The sequence below is a fragment of the Entelurus aequoreus genome, linkage group LG07 (assembly GCF_033978785.1).
Source record: "Entelurus aequoreus isolate RoL-2023_Sb linkage group LG07, RoL_Eaeq_v1.1, whole genome shotgun sequence".
NCBI classification, from domain to species: Eukaryota; Metazoa; Chordata; class Actinopteri; order Syngnathiformes; family Syngnathidae; genus Entelurus; species Entelurus aequoreus.
Window position 1 is genome coordinate 33,611,001 of NC_084737.1, and position 27,007 is coordinate 33,638,007.

Below are 27,007 nucleotides of genomic sequence, written 5' to 3' on the forward strand. Positions count from 1 at the left end.
TCCTGCTTGTCTCCCTGAGTGCTGATTTCCCTCACCTGTCCCTGAATGGCAGCCTGGCACACCTGGTTGCAATTGCAGATCAGGCTGCTATTTATGCCTGCCTCGCCCTCCAGTCAGGGCTCGATGATGGTTTCCTGTTTCCTGTGTCAATGTTCCATGCATGTGCACATACCAGTTGCATTATTTCCTATTTGACATTAAAGTCATGTTTACCTGCGCTACGTCTGCCATTTTAGCATCTTGGGTTTAAGACCAACAGAACCTGACTGTAAGTTTTCTATCTATCTATCTATCTATCTATCTATCTATCTATCTATCTATCTATCTATCTATCTATCTATCTATCTATCTATCTATCTATCTATCTATCTATCTATCTATCTATCTATCTATCTATCTATCTATCCATTTACTGTATTTATGGCTGTAACAATCACGAAAAAGCCCTCAAAATTATGGAGGGACTGATTATTACACAATTGCCCCTTAATTTGATTATTATTAATGTTTAGCCACAACGTAATACAAAGCACGCTTTGGAATCATTGTGATAAGCATATATTTTAAAGTTAAAGTTAAGTTAAAGTACCAATGATTGTCACACACACACTTTGGTGTGGCAAAATTTTTATCTGCATTTGACCCATCGCCCTTGATCACCCACTGGGAGGTGAGGGGAGCAGTGAGCAGCAGCAGTGGCCACACCCGGTAATTATTTTTGGTGATTTAACCCCCAATTCCAAACCTTGATGCTGAGTGTGAAGCAGGAAGGTAATGGGTCCCATTTTTATAGTCTTTGGTATGACTCGGCCGGGGTTTGAACTCACGACCTACCGATCTCAGGGCGGACACTCTAACCACTAGGCCACTGAGCAGCTTGGAATTGCTTGTTGTATTATATAATAGAACTGCTCAGAACTGTATTTCATGCTTTACATTTTTTTCTGTCAAAATTGAAATACATTAACCAAGAAAGATGAAATGCTTTATTGACAGACATTATTTCCAGGCTTTTAAAATGATGTGGCGGGCCACATAATATGATGTGGTGGGCCAGATGTGGCCCCCGGGCCCTGACTTTGAATTGAATCCTGTGTCCAATGACAAGGGGTACACATGCCCCACTTTGGGAACCCAGGCTCTACACGACAGTATTGTTAAATGAACATGTCGAACCACTGCATTACTAAAGTCTCCTCATTACCTATGAATTCCACATCAAGTGGCCGAAATGGGATGTGACAAAAGCCCTGTGAAGTCCTGCAAAATGCAAGGACAGCCAAGACGCACCTTTTGTAAAAAATAAAAAAAAATAAAAATGAATAAATAAAAAATGGCTTAAAAGCGAAAAGTGTCTTTTTGCACCTTGCAGGAGACTTACTTGCTCGAAGGTTAGCCAGGAAACCATCAGCGCATAAGACACGAAGGAATATGCCCGTATGAATACTGTATTTAGAAACAGCAGGAACACAAAGTTATCATTAATTTAACAAAAGCTTTTGTTCCATGGGCAGGAATGTTGAATTACAGAGAAACAACGTTAACACACACACACTCACCCAGACTGGTAGAACCGCTGACATCAGAACTTGAGGTTGTTTTCATTCTCTAACAGGAAGAAAAGGTATGTATAATACAGATGATAAAAGTATGGGCTTCCCTTTCATGCCTTCATTTACTCTTTAATGTAAGTCAGCAGCTTCCATTGAGTGACCACAAATGCTGCTACCAGTCACTAATGCACAGGATTGTGTTGCTGCTGCAAATATGTGTAGGAACTTCCTGTCTTGGTACTAAAACAGAAACAATTCACACTAATTAAAGTTTAATACTAATTACTTCTTACAGTTGCCATTATAGATGAATTAATATAAAATATTAATGCTCTGCAGTTAACTCTTTTTAAAATCCACTGATTCATTCTTTGACCCTAATGTTCCCCTCCAGATTCCTTCAAAGATTGGTGCGACATGAGAAAAAAACCTGTTATTAAGTTTGCACACTGCCAAAATAATGGTATATCTAATAGTGGAGCTTCGCCGTGCAAAAAGAGCCCTATTGTAAGGATACAGACAGTCAGCTAGCACTATGACGGGTATAAAAAACTGCTGCCAACCACACACAAAAGTCTAAAAAAAACCTTGCTAATGATGAGGAGAGGATGTTTTCTACCTGTCAGGGTTAAAGTGCCTTTTATTGTGTGGGAGACACATTAAAAATAGATGAGTCTGTCACTTGTTTTAGTCTAAAGACCAACTGAGACCACTTGTTAAGCACTCTGCGTGCCATTGTGCATAGCACTGAACCCCAAAATTATAAGTGAATGTGTGTTTGTGTGTGCGTGCATGCGTGTGTGCATGCACTTGCGTGTGTGCGTTTGTGGAAATTAAAACAAAAGGGATTTTTAACTCACGGAATTAAAATAGTATCTATGTTGAATTAAAAATGTTTTCAAATTTAAGAAAACTCTATAAAACATGGTATATATGTCCTCTCTTGGTATACAAAATATATTATATACAGTGAATAGCCATGGAAATATCTCTGTTTTGGTACTGGTGGTTCTAGAATTACAGCATTCCATGTTACAAAGTTTTTTTTAGATTACAAGCATGCTCACATCAAATAATTTAAGGGGGCCTATGATGAATTTTGTCTTTTCTGACCTAAAAAATATGGTTACAATCTTGGATAATAAATAGTGTTAAACAATGCCAAATCATCAAATCCTGCATGCATGCATTTTTTGCTTGAGCTTGCAGATAGTTTTGAATGCCTCTGTTCATGAGTTTTGCAGTCTGGTTACATTGTGACATCACAGCAAGGTGGATGTACTTATTTGGACATTAAGTTAAGCATTAACATTAAAGGGGAACTGCACCTTTTTTTTAAAGGAATTTTGCCTATCGTTCACAACACTAATGTGAGACAAGAAGACAAAAGAGGTTTTTACTGCATTCTGATTTGTAAAAATCGGTTTGTTGTTGATGACTGGCAATGTAGTTACTGAGAGCAATCCATTCTTCTTCTAAATCACTTTAAAAATGCATCTACAACAATATTTCATTTACGTTCTGTGACCCGTATAATAACCAAGCTGTAGCGACATAGTTATTGTTAGAGCGAACACTGAGGAACTATTTTTCTAGCGTAGTAAGACATCGTCTTGGGACGGCATGATAATGCATTAGCCATAACCTAGCTACGGCAAGAGATAAGCTCGCTTTTGCGTCAGCAGCTGATTCGCTTTTGAGTTTATAATACACAACACAATGTGATAGGACAACAATCTGTATTGACTGAAAAACATAAACAATCATATTACAGTATTTGTAAAGTATTAGCCCACACTTCATGTTTTGTTTGTACACAGCTAGCTCAACATCGTATGTACTGTAGTTGTACTAACACCATGACGTGCTGCGTGTATCATGAGCAATATTAAAGAGACTCACTTGATGGACAGCTGTTTGTTTGGTCCAGCTGGCCAGGGAAGTTTTTTTCAAGTTGACTTTGGGTAAGCACACCATGTATGTCCGCATAGCTTGGCTCCAAGTGTTACGTATGGCGGGGGAAGGAGATGGCACGATGGCAGAAGGTATAGCTCAATAACACTTTATTGAGTATAAATTATGCGGTGGAGTGTGTATGCTACTATGTGTGTGTCAAGCAGGGCTATGTGAAGCGTTAGCAATGAAATGTTACCAGGAGTTGTTGTGCATGCGTGTTGGATGGAAATCAGGAAGTCCAAAAGAGCGAGGCTGGTGGAAGGTCCGTAATACAGGCGGAAGGTCTGGGGGATGGAAAGAGGCGTCAGAGTTCGTGTCCAAGCGAAGGTCGAAGATCCAGGGAGGCAGTCAAAATCCAGGGGGGAGTCCAGGGAAGCGAGGCGCACAGCTCAGGCCAAGGATGCGGAAGGAATACTGCGCGACGACAAAAGACAAGTGAGGACGAGGGCAGAAGGAACACGGAGAGCGAGGCACAAGGAGAGGGGCTAGACGTGACGGCTTACTGGGATCAGAGAACTACGTTCTAGCACTGGATCTCAGGACACGCTGGCTCTTATGGTGTGGCGACTCATCAGGAACAGGTGCGTTGATTCCTGATTGTCCACAGCCGTGTGGGAGCGCAACAAAAGCAGAGCGTGTAGGGGCGTGTCCAGCAGTGCTCTCCGTGGCGCTTGCAGAGGAATGAATGGAGGTATGCGCACGCGCCGTAACACCAAGTTCCACATTTATACCCGCAAGTCACGCCAACCTCACTCTCTCAGCTTCCCTCTGCTCCAACGTTTCACCCTCTCTTCGTGCTCTCTTCTATAAGCAGTAATTCATCCAGCTTCAAAAAGATAAGGTTGTGAATCCACATTTGTCCAAAAATAGTCGTCTTCGTTGGCTGTTACCAAGTCTGCCATGATTACTACACACTCGCGTTTGTTTCCGGAACTCGAAATACGCATTTGTTGTTGAAGTCGGATGTGCGCTGCTATGAAAACGAAAATAATTGTGCCAAGGAAAGAAGTTCTGGTAATGCATAAAATGACCAAAATATGGTAAATGTTGAACACATTACATATTGTTATGAACGTGTCTGTTACTACATTATATATATATATATATATATATATATATATATATATATATATATATATATATATATATATATATATATATATATATATATATATATATATATATATATATATATACACTACCGTTCAAAAGTTTGGGTCACATTGAAATGTCCTTATTTTTGAAGGAAAAGCACTGTACTTTTCAATGAAGATAACTTTAAACTAGTCTTAACTTTAAAGACATACACTCTATACATTGCTAATGTGGTAAATGACTATTCTAGCTGCAAATGTCTGCTTTTTGGTGCAATATCTACATAGGTGTATAGAGGCCCATTTCCAGCAACTATCACTCCAGTGTTCTAATGGTACAATGTGTTTGCTCATTGGCTCAGAAGGCTAATTGATGATTAGAAAACCCTTGTGCAATCATGTTCACACATCTGAAAACACTTTAGCTCGTTACAGAAGCTACAAAACTGACCTTCCTTTGAGCGGATTGAGTTTCTGGAGCATCACATTTGTGGGCTCAATTAAACGCTCAAAATGGCCAGAAAAAGAGAACTTTCATCTGAAACTCGACAGTCTATTCTTGTTCTTAGAAATGAAGGCTATTCCACTAAATTGTTTGGGTGACCCCAAACTTTTGAACGGTAGTGTATATATATATATATATGTATATATATATATATATATATATATATATATATATATATATATATATATATATATATATATATATACTTACAGTGTGTATATAAAACGTTGATGGAGTGTGTTATCAATTGTACACACAGTCTTAGTAGATAACACACAACTCACCCACTAATAGTACACACTATTTTACAAATACCACGCGCTGTTTAGCGCGTCGTATTTGGATCATAGTAGATCAAGCCCTCTATGTGATCAGGAAGTGTGCAAATTTAGAGATTTTTACCAAGGAACATTTTAAAAAACAATTGTAACCATTCTAAAAATATATTCAAAACTCAAATAAATGAAAAAATATTATTTCATGAATTATTATTAAAAAATGTTTTTAATTTTTCATCAAAACTAGTGAGGCCCTGGCTACTTTGACCACAAATCCGTGAACTCCACTAACATCACAGTCTATAAACCGAACACATTCCTAACCTATATCATTTAAGTATGAGTATTAATACTTAGGTGCATGAAACTCTCATTGTTGCTGAGTTAGCATTTAGCTCAAATGTTGCATACATCCCACTTATTCATTTCTTGGTCTCCATTTGAAGTACTATTTTGCGTGCGAAACAGTAAAGGTTGCTCTTCTTATTCCAAATTGTGCTGGTTGCAGATAACAACAATAATTGGTGTATATGTTCAGCTTTTTATCATGTTATAAATATACTGTGCAGCACACACAATTTACGTAGACATAAGAGAGCCAACACTGGTTTATTTTAGCTCCCAGCAACAACCGTGATGCTAATGTTTGATGTGTGCTCCAGTGCAAGAAATTATTTGATTTTGTAAGGTTCTGATGGCAGAGAGTCTACAAATGAGGATGTGCCTGAAGCACTTGATGATGAGGCGTTTACACAAAAAGAATTGAGGACATGGTTGGCTCAGAGGTCACAAGGATGACACATACACATCGCCTCATGCTATGTGCTAAATGCTGCAGTGACTGGGAATTGTGTTCAATGTGTTGGCTAAATGCTCACAGAGTTATTAAGCCATGCTTTTTGAAAATATATCTTTATAAGGGGTCATAATATGATTTTTTCTGCAGTTACATTTTTTTGTGTGGTTTACGTCAGTGTTTTTCAACCACTGTGCCGTGAGATACAGTCTGGTGTGCCGTGGGAGATTATGTAATTTCACCTATTTGGGTTAAAAATATTTTATGCAATCTGCAAATAAAGTACCGTTGTTGAGTGTCGGTGCTGTCTAGAGCTCGGCAGAGTAACCGTGTAATACTCTTCCATATCAGTAGGTGGCAGCAGGTAGCTAATTGCTTTGTAAAAGTCGTGTCTAATGTTTAAACCAAAAATAAACAAAAACGAGTGCCCCTAAAAAAGACATTAAAGTTTAGGGATGGCTTTGGAAAACGAAACTAAAACTGAACTGGCTACAAAGTAAACAAAAACAGAATGCTGGACGACAGCAAAGAGTTACAGCGTGTGGAGCAGACGGCGTCCACAAAGTACATCCATACATGACATGGCAATCAACAATGTCCACACAAAGAAGGATAGCGTCCGCACAACTGAAAAAGTCTTGATTGCTAAAACAAAGCGGGTGCGGGGAATAGCGCTTAAAGAAGACATGAAACTGCTACAGGAAAATACCAACACAACATGAAAAGCCAGCAAAATAGGAGCGCAAGACACTACACACAGGAAAACACCAAAAAACTCCAAATAAGTCACGGTGTGATGTGACAGGTCGTGACACTTACTTTGAGACAAGAGCTATAGTGATGCACGCTTGGTTATGGTTTGATTTCATATCCAACAATTGCAAAAATGACTTTTTACTGTCAATATCAACTACCGAGTTTACATGTTTTAATGTTTTCTGCTGTTGGTGTGCCTCCGCATTTTTTCAATGAACCAAACTGTGCCTAGGCTCCAAAAAAGTTAAAAAACACTGGTCTACGTAACATGTAATGGTGGTTCTTTGGTCAAAATTTTGCATGAATTATATTTTAGAGCCCATCTTCAAGCCGCTTTCTGACCGTCTCTTCAGGATGTGCTGTTTTGTGGGCGGTCTCTTATTTACTGTATGTGCCAAAGTCCTCAGCCCCCTTTGACCGTGTCTTCACCCGGTTAGACATGTTTAGTTTTTAGTGATTCTTGGAAGTTTATTGTAGATCATAAATCAGGCCTCTCACCCGGAAAGTAGATGGCTGAGAATCTAATCCGACAAGTTGGTCCACTTTGTCAGCCATTCAGGACCCGGAACTGGCGAGAACGACACGAACATACACTTGGCCCCATTTCTCCGTTTGGATTATTAGTCGTTTTTCATCTAAGCGGGATTATATGAACATCCAAGCAGTCGGCGTCCTAATGACAGCAGACGTTGCACAGTAAGTGATGTTTTATTATGTTTGTTGGCTCTCATGAAGTCTGCAGTGAGTAATAATCAGTCATGATGAAAAAATAAAAGCAAACGTTGTGATGCGCTTTTTAAATTAATACGCCGCGTTTGTTTAACAAGATCAAAATAAGTAAATATTAAATGTTATTATAAATGTGCCCGTTACTACATTCCATATATACTTACATATAAAACCCTAATGGAGGTGTTTGGATATTTTTAAGGTCTTTATAGGCAGAATTGAGTGGCTCCCATAGTCTCCACTGTATGCAAACTATTGATCACCTTTATTTATTATTTAGAATGCATAAAAAATAATAAAAAAACATCCATCGTCATGTCTCTTATAAAGATTGTGAACGATAGGAAAAATTTAAAAAAAGTGCAGTTCCCGTTTAATTAGGACACACAATTACCTCATTTATGATAAGTCCTCAGCAGAGCTCCTTTATTATTATTCACATTATACTAAACCGTAAGACATCATTTCTCTTTGAATTTGTTAATTACAAACATTGTTCTTTCATGATAAAAGTGAAAGGAGAAATACTATTTGAGTACGTGTAAAAACAACAGTAATGTTGTGAACACAGTATAAAATCCCTTTCTTCAATGCTTGCACATTCTCTGTCCGTTGGAGATGCGAGGGTGAAGAAGCAGGTTGATTAATTAAGCTGTGGGCAAGTGAAATTAATTTTGCATACAAGCATTGTAACCACAAACCATAGCCCCCACACGTTGGCTGAAAGACTTCAATTAAACATGCTGTTTAAACAAATATCCACAAGCTTGGAGAAGCACTCTGTTATGAATTATTCATCAACCAAAAGACGAAATAAATGGCAAATACTGAAATATGCAAAAGCCATTTGTAGCTGTGCGCATACAATAATAATTAAGGCACTGATTGTCCTTAGATCCATTTACTTAAAGAAATGTGTTTTTTCTTTCAGGGCGAATGAAAGGAAAATCATCTAATAGCAGTAAAGAACATGATACAACCCCTGCGGAAGCAGCCTCGCTGCTCCTCACAACACAGCCATTTAAGTCAAGAAAATCCATTTTGAAAGCAATAATAGAACTTTCTTGCGCCCAACAAAGGGGTCAGTATTGTCACATCATAGTAGAATGTGCGGCACTGGCAAAACAAAGTGGATTCGTCGCGGCGCTGCAGATGTGGCGAGGCCTCTGGCTTGAGGAGGCACGCCACTTCCTATCGGCACCGTGGAAGCGGCATTGACAAAAGAGGGAGTGCGGTTGAGAGGAGGTCTAAGGGATGGGAACGGGGGGGGTATGACAAACTAATGTGCCTCCAGGATGCGTTATATAAGGCTATTAAATTGTCAGTGTCTAAAACCGCACGTAGAGGATACAACCTTTGTTTGTGACAGCCGAATATCCATTTTTCATGTCAGTGTGAGCAGCCAGCAGCTTCCTTTCTTGCAGCACATGGAACGAAAAAAAAATCAGATGCTTCCACTCACCACTAAATATTATGAAAGGATAATGGGACCGCTCAAATCACAGTAGTGAGGTTGGGTTGGACCAGACATGCAAGGACAGCAGATGACCACCATATATCCCTCACGCTATCATACATTCCTTAATGCATTCCATTATGCACACACTGTAATGCAGTGGCGTGCGGTGAGGTTCATGTCAGGTGAGGCACTGACTTCATCACAGTCAGATTTACAAACATATGAACCCTAAAGAGTATCTTATTCACCATTTGATTGGCAGCAGTTAACGGGTTATGTTTAAAAGCTCATACCAGCATTCTTCCCTGCTTGGCACTCAGCATCAAGGGTTGGAATTGGGGGTTAAATCACCAAAAATTATTCCCAGGCACGGCGCCGCTGCTGCCCACTGCTCCCCTCCCCTCCCAGGGGGTGATCAAGGGGATGGGTCAAATGCAGAGGACAAATTTCACCACACCTAGTGTGTGTGTGACAATCATTGGTATACTTAACTTCAGGCACGTGCACACATAGGGCCCTATGGGTGCCTGAGCCCCTGCCCTTTTTTGCCTCGTCTTAAAAAGTGCCCTCTGCCTGTGTGTTTTCTTCTTTAAACAACATTAGTAAATTCCTGTCAGGGATGTAAAAAAAACAAACAAAAAAAACAGCGGTACAAAAACTCCACGTTTTCTTGTAATACCGGGTTGTTTGAGCCTGCCGCTTCCTTTAAACGTTTATCCCCACCTCGATCTGCGGGCTGCAGCCAGGGTTACTCAGACGTGACAGTGGAGCAACTTGAACCTGTGAGTTATGGTCTAGTCGCCGTCCACTTATTCAGCATGTAATATGGGTAATATTTCAGAAAAACGCTGTATTATTCTATTAGTCAATGTGTCAGCTTCTGTTTTTGCCGGACGTCGGAGCACGGCGCATCAATTGAGCACGGCACATCAAGTCCGCACAGAGCAGAGCGGATCGTGCGGGACAGGAAGTAATGTACAAAATAAAACACTGGGTTAATTTTCAAAATAAAATGCACGTTTACGGCGGATCACATTTCTCTCACAGTACAGTTTTAGATATAAGGTTATTGTGACTTTGCTATTACTGTGTGGGTTAACAAAATAATAATAATGATAATAATAACAATAATAATAAGAAGAACAATGATAATGATAATAATAATTTCAGCATTCTGGGGATATAAGATGTAGGTTATCTGTTAGGAATATTGCCATCTGTATTTAAACTTGATTCATGTTGATTATGCCTGCAGCACAATGCCAAAAAAAGAAAGGATACAGCCGTCTACTGGCCCCTGGTCCATATTTTTGGCCCTGTATTGCGTTTCAGTTGTTTAGTCTGAGCATTAAGTGAGATAGACCATAAGTTACAACTTGATGGTGTTTTCATCAAGTTAAGGGAAGAAGGACAGATTTTCACATTTAAGTTTTTTCCATTTGGGTATTTATTTTTGTATTTTTTTTCAAAGTTCATGTTGCACTGTTCAATGTTCAATATTAAAGAGCTTATCTTTAACAAAAAATAGCCTAATAATAAACCAGTGTTTTGTTGCTTTTCATGTCTTCCAAGCCTATGATAATGTGAATTAACTCATTATGACCATAATTTGTTGACACAAAAGAAATGGCAATCAGTTTTACCTACAAAGAACACACATCTAAGTAGTTAGCTTCCTATTAGCAAATTTAATTTTACATTCATTTCCATATTGTGTAAAGGACCAAAAAAAAAATTCCTGCCCTTTTCTGACTTTGAGCCCCTGCCCCTCTATAATCATTTGCACGTCCCTGCTTAACTTTAACTTTACACTTACAAACTGTAGCACACAAAAAAGCACATTTAATTAAAAAAACGTTATTATGGTCTTACCTTTACTTATAAGTGCGGGAACAGTGGTGTTCGTGTTGGAAGAGTTGTGAATGAATGAAATATGAAATCCGCGCTTCAGTCTGCAGGTGTACCTAATGTTGTGTCCCTGTTCGCGGCTCCTCCAGCACGAGCATTGTTGTTTTTGCACTTTTTGGCTTCTTGTTAAGTGACTTTTTCGGTCTTGCACGTGGAGGGTTTGGGTGTGGGCTTTGGTTGGTGTGGCGCTCCCGTCGGGCGGTGCGTTCTGCGGCGGAGGTGCTTGGCACCAGGAGGCGGGGTTATGAGACGAGCCTCCAGTTTTATGATCGCTCAGCACAATAAATACTTTACACATATACAGTTGTTGACAAAATACACTGTACATTATATACCTCAGCTAACTAAACTATGGAAATGTATGATATAATTCATATAGCAATACGGTCTCACTGCACAGCAGGCCAGCAGTTAGCCGAGTCATTGCACACAATCCATGTTGAGGCACAAATCAGTGACGTGCCTCAACTGGCTGCTGATCACCGCACCGTCTCTTCTCAGTATTTGAACGGCAAATGTGAAAATAAAAATAAAAATAATCTAAAACTGGTGAAGTTAAATGGAAAATAACTTTAGTATAATCACTGGATACATATAACAATTTAATTAATTTTTTTTCTTTTTACTTTTTTTTTTCTTTCCATGATGGCAGGTGAGGCCGTGCCTCCCCTGCCTCTAGTGACTGCACGCCACTGCTGTAATGTTTGTATGTGTGTTTTCTGTGACCAGTGACCAGTGCAGGATGTACCGCCCCGTCTCACCTAATGTCAACCGGGATAAACTTTAGCTCACCCGTGACCCTGATGAAGACAAATAGTGTAGAAAATGGATGGATGGATAGATGGCAGGTGTTTGGATAGTGGGAAGAAACCGGAGCACTCGGAATAAAGGCACTCAGACACTAGGAAGGCATGATTATGTTTAGTATTTCTGATTGTTATAAACTGCAGTTTTTCATTTGTATTCTTGTTAAAAATGTTAAAGTTTTTTTTAATTAAATCAATTCTGGTAGAATAAACATTTTACAAGGGACGGCGTGGCGAAGTTGGTAGAGTGGCTGGGCCAGCAATCGGAGTGTTGCTGGTTACTGGGGTTCAATTCCCACCTTCTACCTTCCTAGTCACGTCTGTTGTGTCCTTGGGTAAGACACTTCACCCTTTGCCTCTGATGGCTGCTGGTTAGCGCCTTGCATGGCAGCTCCCGCCATCAGTGTGTGAATGTGTGTGTGAATGGGTAAATGTGGAAATACTGTCAAAGCGCTTTGAGTACCTTGAAGGTAGAAAAGCGCTATACAAGTATAACCCATTTATCATTTACAAGCAGTTTGGCCCTAGAACATATACTTTTTATTTACAGTAGCATCTCAGTTTTTGTACGCTCACATTTTTTAAATGTAGGATTTATCCATCCATCCATCCATTTCTTCCGCTTATCCGAGATCGGGTCGCGGGGGCAGCAGCCTAAGCAGAGAGGCCCAGACTTCCCTCTCCCCAGCCACTTCGTTCAGCTCCTGCCGGGGGATCCCGAAGCGTTCCCAGGCCAGCCGGGAGACATAGTCTTCCCAACGTGTCCTGGGTCTTCCGGTCGGACGTGCCCTAAAAACCTCCCTAGGGAGGCGTTCGGGTGGCATCCTGACCAGATGCCCAAACCACCTCATCTGGCTCCTGTCGATGTAGAGGAGCAGCGGCTTTACTTTGAGCTCCTCCCGGATGGCAGAGCTTCTCACCCTATCTCTAAGGGAGAGCCCCGCCACCCGGCGGAGGAAACTCATTTCGGCGGCTTGTACCCGTGATCTTGTCCTTTCGGTCATAACCCAAAATTCATGACCATATGTGAGGATGGGAACATAGATCGACCGGTAAATTGAGAGCTTTGCCTTCCGGCTCAGCTCTTTCTTCACCACAACGGGTCGATACAGCGTCCGCATTACTGAAGACGCCGCACCGATCCGCCTGTCAATATCATGATCCACTCTTCCCTCACTCGTGAACAAGACTCCGAGGTACTTGAACTCCTCCACTTGGGGCAAGATGTCCTCCCCAACCCGGAGATGGCACTCCACACTTTTCCGGGCGAGAACCCTGGACTCAGACTTAGAGGTGCTGATTCCCATCCCAGTCGCTTCACACTCGGCTGCGAAACGATCCAGTATGTAGTATGTAGGATTTAGTTAGATGAAAAGTTTTGTATTCCTTCTCATTTATTGTATGGCCTAACGTACGTCCAAAACAAAGCATCCCACGTTTTGGTGATTCCACATGTTTGTGATATCAGTACACTGCATACAGGGCCATCCCTCCCTATACGAAGATCATGCGCTGTGCTGAGAGTCCCACGATCTGTAGGAGTGTGAACAATGTAACATGTCAATTCATAAATGACAGGGCACATCATTGGAAATCATAACACAATTGTATACCGAGGCCCTTCCTGCGCCGTCAAAGTTGTGTTGATGTTAAATGTGTTCATTTGCACAAAGAAAATAACCATTGAACAATTTTTTGCCATTTATTACTTTAGAACTAAATACGCATCTATTTAAATTCAAGTTTGATTCCACATACATAAAAATGTGTAAAAAAACCCAAAACTCTGTTGCGGTCGGGGACTCCAAAGTAAATTCTGCTTCGGGAGCCGAATTAGACTGACTGCATGGGTTAAACGGTGTTCAAAACGTGTCTATTTTCGAAAATGGGTTTGTTATTCAGTAAAAAAACTGTAAAATTCCATTCCGTTTTTAAGTGGTCTGACATAACGTTTTTTTTTTGCATTCAATCAGACATTATTGTGAGTTTCTGTATTGGTGTACATATACATCTATATATATACAGTACAGGCCAAAAGTTTGGACACACCTTCCCATTCAATGCATTTTCTTTATTTTTATGACTATTTAAATTGTAGATTGTCACTGAATGCATCACAACTATGAATGAACACATGTGGAGTACTTAACAAAAAAAGTGAAATAACTGAAAACATGTTTTATATTCTAGTCTCTTCAAAAAAGCCACCCTTTGCTCTGATTACTGCTTTGCACACTCTTGGCATTCTCTCAATGAGCTTTAAGAGGTAGTCACCTGAAATGGTTTTCACTTCACAGGTGTGCCTTATCAGGGTTGATTAGTGGAATTGATTGCTTTATCAATGGGGTTGAGACCATCAGTTGTGTTGTGAATGAGAAGGTATGTCTAAAACTTTTGGCTTGTACTGTATATATATATATATATATATATATATATATATATATATATATATATATATATATATATATATATATATATATATATATATAATGTATATGTGAATATATATATATATATATATATATATATATATATATATATATATATATATATATATATATATATATATATATATATGTATATGTGTGTATATATATATATATATATATATATATACATATATATATATATATATATATATATATATATATATATATATATATATATATATATATATATATATATATATATATATATATATATATATATATATATGTATATATATATATATATATATATATATATATATATATATATATATATATTATATATATATATATATATATATATATATATATATATATATATATATATATATATATATATATATATATATATATATATATATATATATATATATATATCTCCATCCATCCATTTTCTACCGGTTATATAATGTGTATATATATATATATATATATATAATGTATATGTGTATATATATATATACTGTATATACAGTACAAGCCAAAACTTTTGGACACACCTTCTCATTCACAACACAACTGATGGTCTCAACCCCTTTGGATAAAGCAATAAATTTGCACAGTTGCACATGCTTTTGCACACGCAAACCTTTAGTAGATCAGGCCCTCAGTGCACTTTCGTGCAATTCATCTGAATTTTTGGTACAAAAACCGAGGTACCACTGTTTAGAGGTTGACCAGCGTCTCACAAAGCAATGTGGTCGACCTTGGAGGCTTCTTTGTACACTCACTTTTATAAGTGTCACTACGGAGCCAAAATGTGATTACATTGATTACAAGAACAATGTAAAAAGAGGAGCTAAAATAGAGAGGCATCACACTGAGTGATTTATAACTTTTCTCTGCATTAATGATATCCTCGCTACAAGAGAGTTACTGGTCCATGTAGCCCCCCATGTCCTTCTACTTTGCATGTCTCACACACAACCATTTGCACGTCAACCTCAAGGTAAGAGATTGTCTTCACTGTGTTGACAATCAATGACTTTTCATTTGTGCACAGTGTGATGCAGCAAAGGGGTCATTTGGTGGGAGGAAGTTCACCACGGTGCAAGGCCACCTCAGGCAACCATGGTTACTCTTTGTCTCCCAGCGAACACCTCCACAGGAAGCACAGGCTCATTTTCCTCCTCACTCTGAGAGTGTCTAGTGTGACGATGTTTTGCTTATTCAAAATACCCCAGGGTTATATTGGACTGATAGAAATGTGTGCGTGTTAACGCTGTGTTTGAGTACATTAATCTGGAAGATTTTATATTTAAAAGAAAAACCCGCACACATTACAGGGGCAATAATACCACTTAAGTAAAACTTTCACAATGAAAGACTTGTAGTAAAATGTTTTATTACATTAATTAAAAGTAACTACTGTTGCATTTATGCCACTTTTATGGTGATAAAACACAATGTGACACCTAGTGACTGACAAATGTTTAAGTATTGATTTTTGACAACCAACAAAACACAACATGAGGTGGCGGACCACTAAATGAATTGGCAGATCATATAAATGATGTGGCGGGCCATCCAAAATGATGTGGCGCACCATTTTAAATAATGTTGTGGACCAAATAAAATGAAGTGGCGAACCACATAAATGATGTGGCAAGATATATAAATGTGGCGGACTACATAAAATGACACCATGCAATCAATCAATCAATCAATCAATGTTCTTTATTTAACCAGGTAAAAAACTCATTTTGATTAAAATCTATTTTCCAAGAGTGACCTGGCCAAGAGGGCAGCAAAAAAAAGTTACATATATACATATAAAAACAACAGAAAACAGCAGCAGTCACACACAATTAAAAGTAAATTAATCACATATATTTACATAACATATAAAATTACCCAAAAGTGATCAACTCAGGTAACCTCAGATCCTTCTGTAAGTTATTCCATGACCATGAAGCAGCATTTCTGAAAGCTTTTTTTTCTCCAAGATTTGTATTGGGTTTAAGAACAAACATTCTAAGTATGTCTTGCGATCTTAAGCTGTAGCGACTGGAGTCTCTAGACATAACAGAACACAAATAAGGTGGAACCAGACCAAGAAGTAATTTATATATGAAACACAACCACCGAGAAAATCTGCGTACTGATAAAGATGGATTATTTGCCTTTGCATATAAAGTGCAATGATGGACAAGGTTGCCACAACCAGTAATACAACGTAAGGCACAGTGATATACAGTATCCAGTTTTTTCAAATTAGAGTCGGGTGCATTCATAAAAAGCAAGTCTCCATAATCTAGCAAAGGCATACAAGTGGTCAGAATCAAGCGTTTCCTAACTTGTAGGGAAAAACAGGATTTGTTTCAAAAGAAAACTCCCAATTTAATTGTAAGTTCAGCCACACGTTTTTCAATGTGAGGTTTAAAGGACAAGTACTTAAATGTTGTGACCATTTCAAGTTCAACCTTATGAGCAGTTAATATTTTTGAGTCTACATGAGTCTTTCACAATGGCAGATCAATTGTGGTTTCACTTCCATAAGACGTTTTTATGACTTTCCAGAATTTTCTTGGATCGTTTAAGCTACTGGTGGTTTGCGAAAGATAAAACTCAGATTTTGACTTCTTGACAATAGAAGTAAAGCGATCTCTGAGCTGCGTAAAAAACATCCAGTCAGCCTGGATTTGATATTTCTAGCCTTGGCCCAGGCAGCATCACTTTATTTCAGTAGACTGGACAGTTCAGGAGAGAAGCAAGGATTATTTCTACCTTTTATTCTGAATTTATGTAGAGGAGCATGTTTGCTTGTAATATTGATAAATCCGTGAAAATATTTCCAAGCCAACTCAACATCACTAAAAAGAGTGATCCTGGACCAATCAAAGAGCCATAAATCGTGATAAAAAGCTTTCTCACAAAAATACTTAAAATCACGTCGTGGCAGTGAGTTGGCAGGCCAAATTTGGCCCCCGGGCCTTGAGTTTGACAGCCTAGACGGTCAGTCATAACTGAACATTAGCAAATGTACTTACCAGCTTTACTTAATGCTTCAGTAATTGCTGCCACACTGTTCATTCATCCCCTGTGCACACCAGTCTTCACTTGACTACTCTTTGTGGAAATATTGTCCCATGAGCTCATTGGCTGACTCCATTCTTAAAGTCCCCTTAAGCAGCAAGATATTTTGGTTTTGACAAGTAAGTGATTTCAACATGGTGCATTTTCCTCCATTGAGGGTCGAGAATGCACGACCCAAAAGGTATCATCCCCCCAAGTGCTTTACAGATGCAAGACAAACACAATCTGTTCTCTTTTTTACGCCATTCATGGTCTTTGCACCAAATAAATGTGCACCAAATGAATCATACGGCTGAGTGCAGCACTTGCCTGTATAGCAGTAAGGCAGAAAATTGCCTTGACCATACCAGAGATTGGGAGGCAGCATAAACAGAGCTGCGGGGCAGGACGCAGGTCTTCTTGTTCTAATCACCGACCGTATATACAGTATAAACACCTCCTGTGAGGGTCATGCAGCTTGCTGACCTCTGGAGAAACACTCTCTACAGTACAGCTGCCAGCGTACGAATGGAGCATATCAATATGCAGTCAAAAGACATGTAGAATGCAGCACTATTTTGATATAAAATCCCCTATATTGTAGGCATCTAGAGTATGTTTACATGGAAACATTTGTGTTTAACTAGTTCGAGGATGGGTACTGAAACTCGGTTCCATAATGGAAGTCGTGTTGATGTTAAATGGTAACCAGATGGGGGGAATATATACTTATTGTGTCTCATTTTGGTGTCTAATGATTGCAGACTTGAACACATGCAACAAATGGTGATATTGGGCAAAATAATGTAGCATCCTTACAGATGCACAGAGTATTAAGACATCTACAGCAGTGCTCAGGTGCAACCCCGCATGGGCACCAAATTCGGTACTTTTTTAGGGATCGAGCAAATTCCGTCTGTACTACTGGGTATCGATTCATGTAAAATCAAACGGTGCAATATTTTGATACTTTTGTTACACGTGACTTTACGTCCAGTTGCAGACTCAAATACTTGGCAAGAAATCTGTCACTAAAGCAGCAATCATAGTGGACTCAGCCAAAGTGCTTCTAGGTAATGTTGCAATTTACCATGCCAACGAAACTAGTATGCCTGATAGAAAACACATGGACCAACAGAAAGGCTCCACTTTTCAAAATACGCTAGCTCAATGCTAATTTACATTGAATTAGCCATATACGTGTTACTGGTTATCATTAGCGATTTTATTTGGCAATTTGAACAGCTCCAACTTGGGTTATTCAACCATTTCAATTTCAATTCATACAACGAAGAAGCACATTACAATCAAACAGCTGGTGTGTAGTACAATACTTACAGTAAAACAGTTTTTAGGGCACAACATAAGACTCGATTCTGCTTAATGACAAAGACTACTCCCTGACAAAAAACCTTCTATTATTATTTTTTATTATTCAATATATTAATTATTTTTGATTATTTTATCATTATATTTATTATTTTATTTTCAATGTCTCTGTTGTTGTATCATGCTATATGCTTATTTTGATGGTATTGTTTGTAATTTAACAGGGCTTTTTGCAACTTGCATTTTTCAAAGCAAATAAATATAACAAAAACACACCACCGGCTATCTAATGTTATCATTAGTGGTTTACCACAACACATTAGTTTTACAAGTGTGTCTATTTTTCACCATTACTAAGTTTATGTACAGTAATAACAATTTTTACTGGCCCGAATAAAATGATTGTTAAACATTGGAAAACAGTTCAAGAGAAGCAACTAACAATCAATCACAGCTAACGCTAGTTATCCAAATTGCTATTATTAGCTAACAACAACCAGAGCTAATACGTGTGCACGAAGTGTTTGTCATTACGTACGTAACGTCGTAAGAGGTCGGGATACACTGTGTAAAATACATTGGAAAGATAGCGCCCTCTTGGCATCTGTGTAAATGTTGCTCAAACAGCCCCTTTCACCATGTGGAGCAATTTGTGAGCTCTCTCTTTGAGAAATGCTGTATAAATAAAATGTGCCTACATACATATTTACTTACTGACAAAGCAACACACCATACAGTATCTATCTAACGTCTTGGCATTGCAAATACATGCAAAGTCTACTATATAGTACTTGCAAATGAGACTGAGACGTGTAAGAAAACAAGGCATACAGTAACAACTGGGCAGCACAGTGATCCTTATAAGATCACTGTTGAATGTTACATTTAAAAAAAAAATCGTATTTAACAAATTAACACATGAACACACAATGGGTACTGTTGAGCACTGGTATTAATTTACAGGTACCAAGATTTTGTATCATATCGATTCATATATGGACGGTATCCAACCCTAACAAGAACACAACACTTTGTCTTTACGCACCAATCACGATCATGGCAGGTGTGGTGCGTTGACGAACCCTGGAATTCTGAATGTTAATATTGCAACGTATTTAAGTAATTTTTTGGCACATTCTTTGTCTCCTGTAAGTTCCATAAAAAAAAAAAAAAAGTGTATCGCACCATTTAAGCACCGGCACCGTTTCAAATGTACTGATCCGGAATCTAATATGAATGAGTGTTGACAAATGAAGAGGATCATGTCCCTGTGTGTACCTCAAAGTGATGGAGGTTTCTAAAAAAGACTTCTCTCTGATGGATTTCAAATTTCAGTTGGACAGTTCCCTAGTGATCCCCCATCTTCTGTAATCTGTAATCCCGGTCTGTAATACTGGTCGCGTTGAACTTGTGGCATTTGGCTGGCATAAATGATTGGCCCAGTGGTCTGCAGCCACTGGCCTTCTTGCCACCAATTCATGACCCGTCAACCCCAATCCTCCCACCAATCCAACAGGCGCACAACACAGAGCGCAGAACAAATGTCTTCGTGTCAGGATCAATCTGGACGGGCAGCCCATCCTCTGCTCATAAAACTGGCATCTCATTTATCCACGAGCCACACCATGCTAAGTGGAATGACTGTGAATCCTTTAAGCAGCCAAAGTCGTTCAACAATTTGACATCTTTCTCTGTTGACGTAATTTCACATTTTACAAAACGTCCCATTATGATCCTATAATAATGAAATGCAGACCATAATGTGTTGCTGATGTGTTTTAGTCTCACAGGCAAATAGAGGAAACAATGTGAGGGAGATGCACACTCCCTTTAAAGTTGTTGACGGCTTCCTCTCCTTCAAAACTGACATTGGTAAATATTTACGCACGTCTCGGCCCTAGTGAAAATGAAAGTTCAACCACAGTGGTTTGGTCATTTTCTATTCAGTTCTATTAGATAGGTGCGCTGTTGCTGTGGCTAAGCAATTTGCAGGGAGCCAATGTAGCATGAATATCAGCTGCAGTGACTCAGAGAGAAAAGTACAAAGTGTGCTAAATATCTAAGGGGGCTTCAGTGAGGGACTGAATGCAATTAGGGACAACTCTTAATGGAGAACAGCAAGTGGAACTCACAGACAATGTCATCCGTCCAAGTTTAACACCTAAGATATAGAATAACATTGATTTAAGTGAATTTGTTCTACTTGTTTTTTTAATAATCAAAATATAGGAATTATTTTAATATTTTTAGTATTTTTTCTATAACTTCATGAGAAACATCATCCTCTGCAGTTGGCTTTTGGTTTTAGGTCTCCTAGTTACAAATAGTATAAACAAATTAGCCACGAAATGCAAAACACAAATGTCCACTGCTGAAAACGCCATTCTAGTTTTTTTTTTTACCATCCATTTTTCAGGTACCAATCGTACATATGGAAACACTGCTATCTGTGCCTTTTATAGAATGTGTAGACGCATTTTTAAAGTATATATATATTTTTATTTTTATTTTTTATTGCTGCATCTATTTATTTATTAGATTCCTATTACTGAATATGCACAAGCACTGTTTTTTTTTTTTAATATTATGTGATAATGCCTTTTATACTGTATTTTTTTTGTTTTATGTACTGTATGAGATTGTATGTCTACTTGGATGTTGGAGTCTGCAATAAAAGTTTGATTGTATAAGTCACCTGCTGTTGAATTGTTTTTCCACTAAAGCAGCCTGTAAAGTTGTAAACTAACTTCCATTCTATAGTTCTCATATTGACTGTAACCATGGCAACCAAATCTCTCGTATTTGGCGACACTAAGCTGAGGACATTTTTGACCTGCTTGGCATGAAAACAAGACAGACAACAAAAAAGAAGAAGAATGAAAACTGTTCACAGTGGGGAGGAACTGTGAGTTCACTGACATGCTCATTAGCGTTTACATTTTTAAAGGGAAACTGCACTATTTTAGGAAGTTTTGCCTATCGTTCACAATCATTATGAAAGATATAATGATGAATGGATTTTATTTTTAATGCATTTTAACTTGTAAAATAAACGTGATCACTTCCGTTTGTCCGTATGTTTACATCATTGAGTGGTATGCTGCTTCTTGGCTTCCCTGCTCCCTGTAAGTTTTATTCTAGATCATAAATCATGCATCTCACCTGCACAGAAGACATCTGAGTAGGTATTCCGAGAAGTTGGTACACTTTGACAGTCATTTAGGACCCGAAATTGGAGAGGACGACACAAACAAACTTGTGTTCCCCCAGCTCCCCATCCAGTACTTTTGTGAAGATTATCAGAGGTTCATCATCTAAATGGGAATATATGAACATCCTAGCCGTCGGCATCCTAATGACAGCAGACATTTCACAGTAAGTGATGTTTTATTATGCTTGTTGGCTCTCATAAAGTCTGCAGTGAGTAGATATCAATGATGAAGAAAAAAAAACAAACATTGTGATGCTTTTGTGAAATGAATGCGCCGTGTATGCTCAAAAAGATCAAAATACGTAAATATTAAATGTTATTATAAAATTGCCTGTTACTACATTACATATATACTTACATCATGTATATACAACCTCAATGGAGGTGTTTGGATGTTTTTTAAGGGCTTTATAGGCGGAATTGCACGACTCCCATTGGCTCCATTATAAGCAAACTTTTGATCGCATTTATTTAATATTTAGAATGCAAAAAATAAAAAATAAATAACATCCATCGTCATGTCTTTTTTAAAGATTGTAAACAATAGGCAAAATTCCACAACAAGAGCAGTTCCCCTTTAACAACCAGGGTTTCGAACAATCACTGTTGAACATTGTGACATAAAAGGGCTGCTGTAACAAAAGAAGCAAAAAAAGACTGAATCAATGTTGTGACATCTCTCCTTTTAGATTACACCCAATGCGTCACATAAGTGCGTTTAACTAAAGAAACCTGAAACATCAAAAATCCTCTCCGGAAAGTTCTCAGTCAGGTCAGACAACAGCTTTGGATATGTGATGCATAAAAACCTGATGTCTGTGCTTTGCACTGCGTCCTTGGCACATACCGTCTCATGCTGAAGGGTATCAAAGCATATGAAAATACTTACATTGATTTGCTGCAAGGTTAACAATTGCTTTTTCTATCGAGATAGCGAAATAAACTCAGAGGAAATCGAAGCAAGCATGCAACAATCTAATTAAATGTGAAAAGCCAAACAAGTTAGGGATTTTCTGAGAGCAGATGTAGCAGCATCTTTGTTCAATAATCAGGTGAAAAGTTATTTTCTGCTCCTTTCGATGCTTTGCTAAAATCTGTATTAAGCACAACCTGAAGGAAAAAGACCAAAGGGCTCACCAATCATGTGGATGGTGGTTCGCCCAGGCCTCGTCCCATGGTGCTGCTGTATGGTGTCGTAGAATGTGGCCTGACACAGCTGAATGGCCGTCACACTGACCCAGAGGCACAGGCAGAGCGGCCAGGACATGACAGGACACATCTGCTGAGGATGAGTGCAATAAAACACATCATGTTCTCAATCTGTGGTGTACTAATATACTGTACAGTCCATGCAGTAGATTGAAAATAAAACACATTGAATCATTTGTTTGTGCAGCGCTTACGACCAAATACCTGTACAGTCGGCCCTAGTGTATCACTGTTAACTGGTTGAGGACCTGGCCGTGGTAAATTAATTTCCACGTAGTAGGAGTTATTAAATATTTTTCATAGTCAGAGCATTAAAAAACATGTTTTCGACTTTCTAAATATGTTTTTTAACATTATGAACCCTATAAATAACATTGACATAGTCACCTTTGCACTTATTAAATCTAATATAGTAGCGGTATAAATAGAAAATAATACATTTTGGGTCTGATTTACTAAATAGTGTGTGCAAATTATATAATTGAATGTACTATTAGTGGGCTTGATGCAGGTGATTTACTAGGACTGTGTGTAGACCGATTATTTCAAAATAAAAAGGATTTTACGTGTATACCCGCTGTCAATAAAGAGACACTCCGCATTCATGATATTGTATGGTCCAACTTATGGCGTTTGGTCATGTTGTTAAAATTCAACTCACAAATGTAATATGTACCACCTTTCCGGGGCTATATTGAAGCGCAATCGAGGCAACGGAACTTATTTGTAGCATGCTGAAGTTGCTCCCTGGGAGCCGCTGTTGGGTTGTGATGGTGTGTCTGATATGATCCAAAGGCAAGAAAATGCATATTGCAGGATTTTTTTTCCACAAAAGAAATATATATATATATATATATATATATATATATATATATATATATATATATATATATATATATATATATATATATATATATATATATATATATATATATATATATATATATATATATATATTTCTTTTGTGGTTTACAAAATGGCGTTGCCGAATAGACAATCAATCTAATTATTGTATTTATTCATTGCATTTCATTGTTTATTGACATTTCTGTGTTATTCCCATCTACTTCATTAACTGTTTCCTTGTTATAATTTTTGGTATCGTATTTGTATATATCATATTTGCTGATGTTATTCTGTTGTTGTTGGTTTTGTTGTTGTTGTTGTTGTCTCTCTCTGTCTTATTCTCCTCTTGTCCCTGCAATTTCCCCCTCTGTCTTCTTTTTTTCCTCATTTCTATCCCCTCCTGCTCCGGTCCGGCTGTGCCAAACTCTAAATATATCCATTCAATAAAGTCAAAAACAGTTAAGGCAACATGAGAAGTATCCCACACTTCTCTTTTGTAGAGCAATTCTATACAGCAGATATGGGCATCTACATCGACAATATGATTTCGCCTAACATGTTTAAAAATAAAAAAATAAAAAAATAATAATATTTGTATTTATGACAATCCAAATATGTTGACACACACACACGCGCACACTTATACAGTACATTCGCTCTCCTAATCGTCTGTCTTTGCAGCGCGATTGCCTCTTTTCTCACAGCTATTTGTGCGTAACTGTGCCAGTTTGCACGGACATTCCAGACGTACTAATCATAGACACAAAACATCGGCCGCAGAATAGAGCTAAATATAATCCCAAAATTATCATATTTGCATCCCCTCCTCCCAATAGTGTGGTCGTTTTGATAATCAGCATATATTCTGCATATACTGTTCATGAAGGCAGACACGCTAAATAGATTGCGCTCTCTATTTTGATCATTTAAGAGACGCAATCCTCTGCGCACAAGCGTATATCAGTGTCCTATCTAGAAGAAAAAAAATCGTATTACCAATGCCCATAATAGGTGACTTACTTCAATTTGAATTTGACAGACAGGGGGTGCTGATCAGGGATGAATAAACAAATTCATGTTTGTGTTATAACACTATATCTTCAAACAAACGTTATCTGATCATTTTAGTATGCTTTTTTTTTTTTTTTTAAAACAATGAACTCTGAATGAAACATCAGCAGATAGCTGTCCTGGCTGGTCCACTACTGTTACAGACCACTAACATAACTGAAACAGGGTCACCATGGCAATTGCTAAGACACTAGTCTCCCTGTTTCAAGCTAATTCAATCAACATAATAATGAAGCTCTTTCTTCTCCTGCTCCATTTCTACATATAGTTGCTTTAATCACTGGCATACATCATGAAGAGGGAAACATGGCTTCTATATGGCTTGTCTTCCTAGTTTGCCTTGTCTTCTTCTAGAGCCACAATAGTGCAAATGTGGAGCGATCCCTGGGGAGTTTTTCCCCGTGCAGCAGAAATTTCCCCTGACAGGCTGATTCCCTTCTACTCCCGAACAGTGTCCCTGCCTCCCAACCAAACTACAACTTAAGGAAAGACACGATTTCGCGAGCAGACGGCTGCCAGGGCTTTTCTGTGTCTGTCAGAATAATGTGACAGTGACACAGCAGGAATGGGAATCAAAAGCCATTGCACAACATTGTTTTGCGTGGAGAAATAAAAGCATATAACAACGGCAGCACTTTTTTTTTTCATTCTCGTAAACGGAGAAGGAGTACATTAAAGTGACATTTAAGCTCTCATGATGTCCTACTATGTAACAACCTGGCATGATGAATTACTTTTATCTAGATGGTTAAAGTTGGCTCCCATGAATGCTCATTAGATTCAAAAGATTTGCATATAGTGTAAGTGAGTCAAACTTTTTTTTTGCTCATTCTAACTTTTAAGTGAAGCAGGACTTGTATTTGAGGATGTGGGCTAACCTTTTTTTATGAGACATATTTTAATTATTTCGAATGGCTAATCTAATAGCTCGGTTACAGCTCATTTTTAATACCTATTCAGTGTTATATGTATTTTATGTTGCACGATTGTACCAAGAAAAATTCCTAGTTTGTGAACCCGTTCTCAAACAATGGCAATAAAACTATTCTGATTCTGATTCTGATTCTGGCTGCAGTGCCTTTCTGAATAGTCTTATATTGAGGATCACTTCATCATCATCATTTATTTTTATTCCTTTCATGAAAATGCATATATACAAGCCATATACAGTTGACACTTTCATTGTTTTTTTTGTTTCTTATACATTTCCATGATCAGAAAGGAGCAGATGGAAGAATACTATTCTTATATTTATCTGCCCCCTTTTTTGAATGAAGACATCAAGACAACAATATTCATGATTTGTCTTAGCACTCCTTAAATATCACACAAAAACAGACATTTTCACTTGGAAATCTATGGTTTGCCAAGAGCTTAAATACTGTTCTGTTTCCTCCATGTGTGGCAGAAAGTAGAAAAATAACCTCTCACCTGCGCAACCAGTTAATAATCATGTAAATATCTCATCAAGATGCCATAAATCCATCCATGATGTTGATCCCATTGGCAAACTCAGCTGGAGGAGAGAACTCAACTGACTCCGCTGCTCCACTCTTTGATTGCCACAGTCCAGTGATTCACAAAACGAGTAGAGAGGGGCAAACAGATGCACAGCTCTTTCAAGTCCACCTTTGAAATATCACTGCCCCTTCAGGAGTGGCTCCCACTGAATTCATTTGCCCCTGTGCATGTGTCGGCACGTGCGGCAAGCTCCTTCTTCAAGTGTAGTGGAATCTCTCCTCTCGCCTTCTGCATCCTTCCAGTAAGAGGCAGCCTTTGCTCGGAGGCTGTGACTGCCTCCCCTGTCAGTCGGCACCAAGATACAAATGTTCTGTGGAGCCGGGCTGACTGTTAAGACATTTGCCAACGCCTTACAGCGTTAAAGACCGCCTCTGGATTAGATACCATGGTGGGATTGTAGCACCTGATCAGACGGTGCTGAGAAATGCAAATGAGGGCGTGAGGCAGCACGCACCTAAGTGTGGCCACATGCTTAACAA

General features: G+C 38.4%; 1 protein-coding gene across 2 annotated transcripts in view; it reads right to left on the bottom strand.

Moving 5' to 3' along the window:
• The window catches only part of LOC133653035 (chemokine-like protein TAFA-1), an 83,774-nt gene extending 57,009 nt beyond the window's left edge, over nt 1–26,765 (bottom strand). The window contains exons 1-2 of one of the 2 annotated variants that reach the window (XM_062052035.1): nt 26,439–26,765; nt 23,019–23,163 (exon numbers count right to left, since the gene is read on the bottom strand). In XM_062052035.1, the coding sequence (XP_061908019.1) occupies nt 23,019–23,160 (142 nt within the window). In that variant the 5' untranslated portion in view covers nt 23,161–23,163; nt 26,439–26,765. The remainder of the gene's footprint in view (nt 1–23,018; nt 23,164–26,438) is intronic. The other variant, XM_062052034.1, reaches the window with a different exon arrangement.
• Between the last annotated feature and the right edge of the window lie 242 nt (nt 26,766–27,007).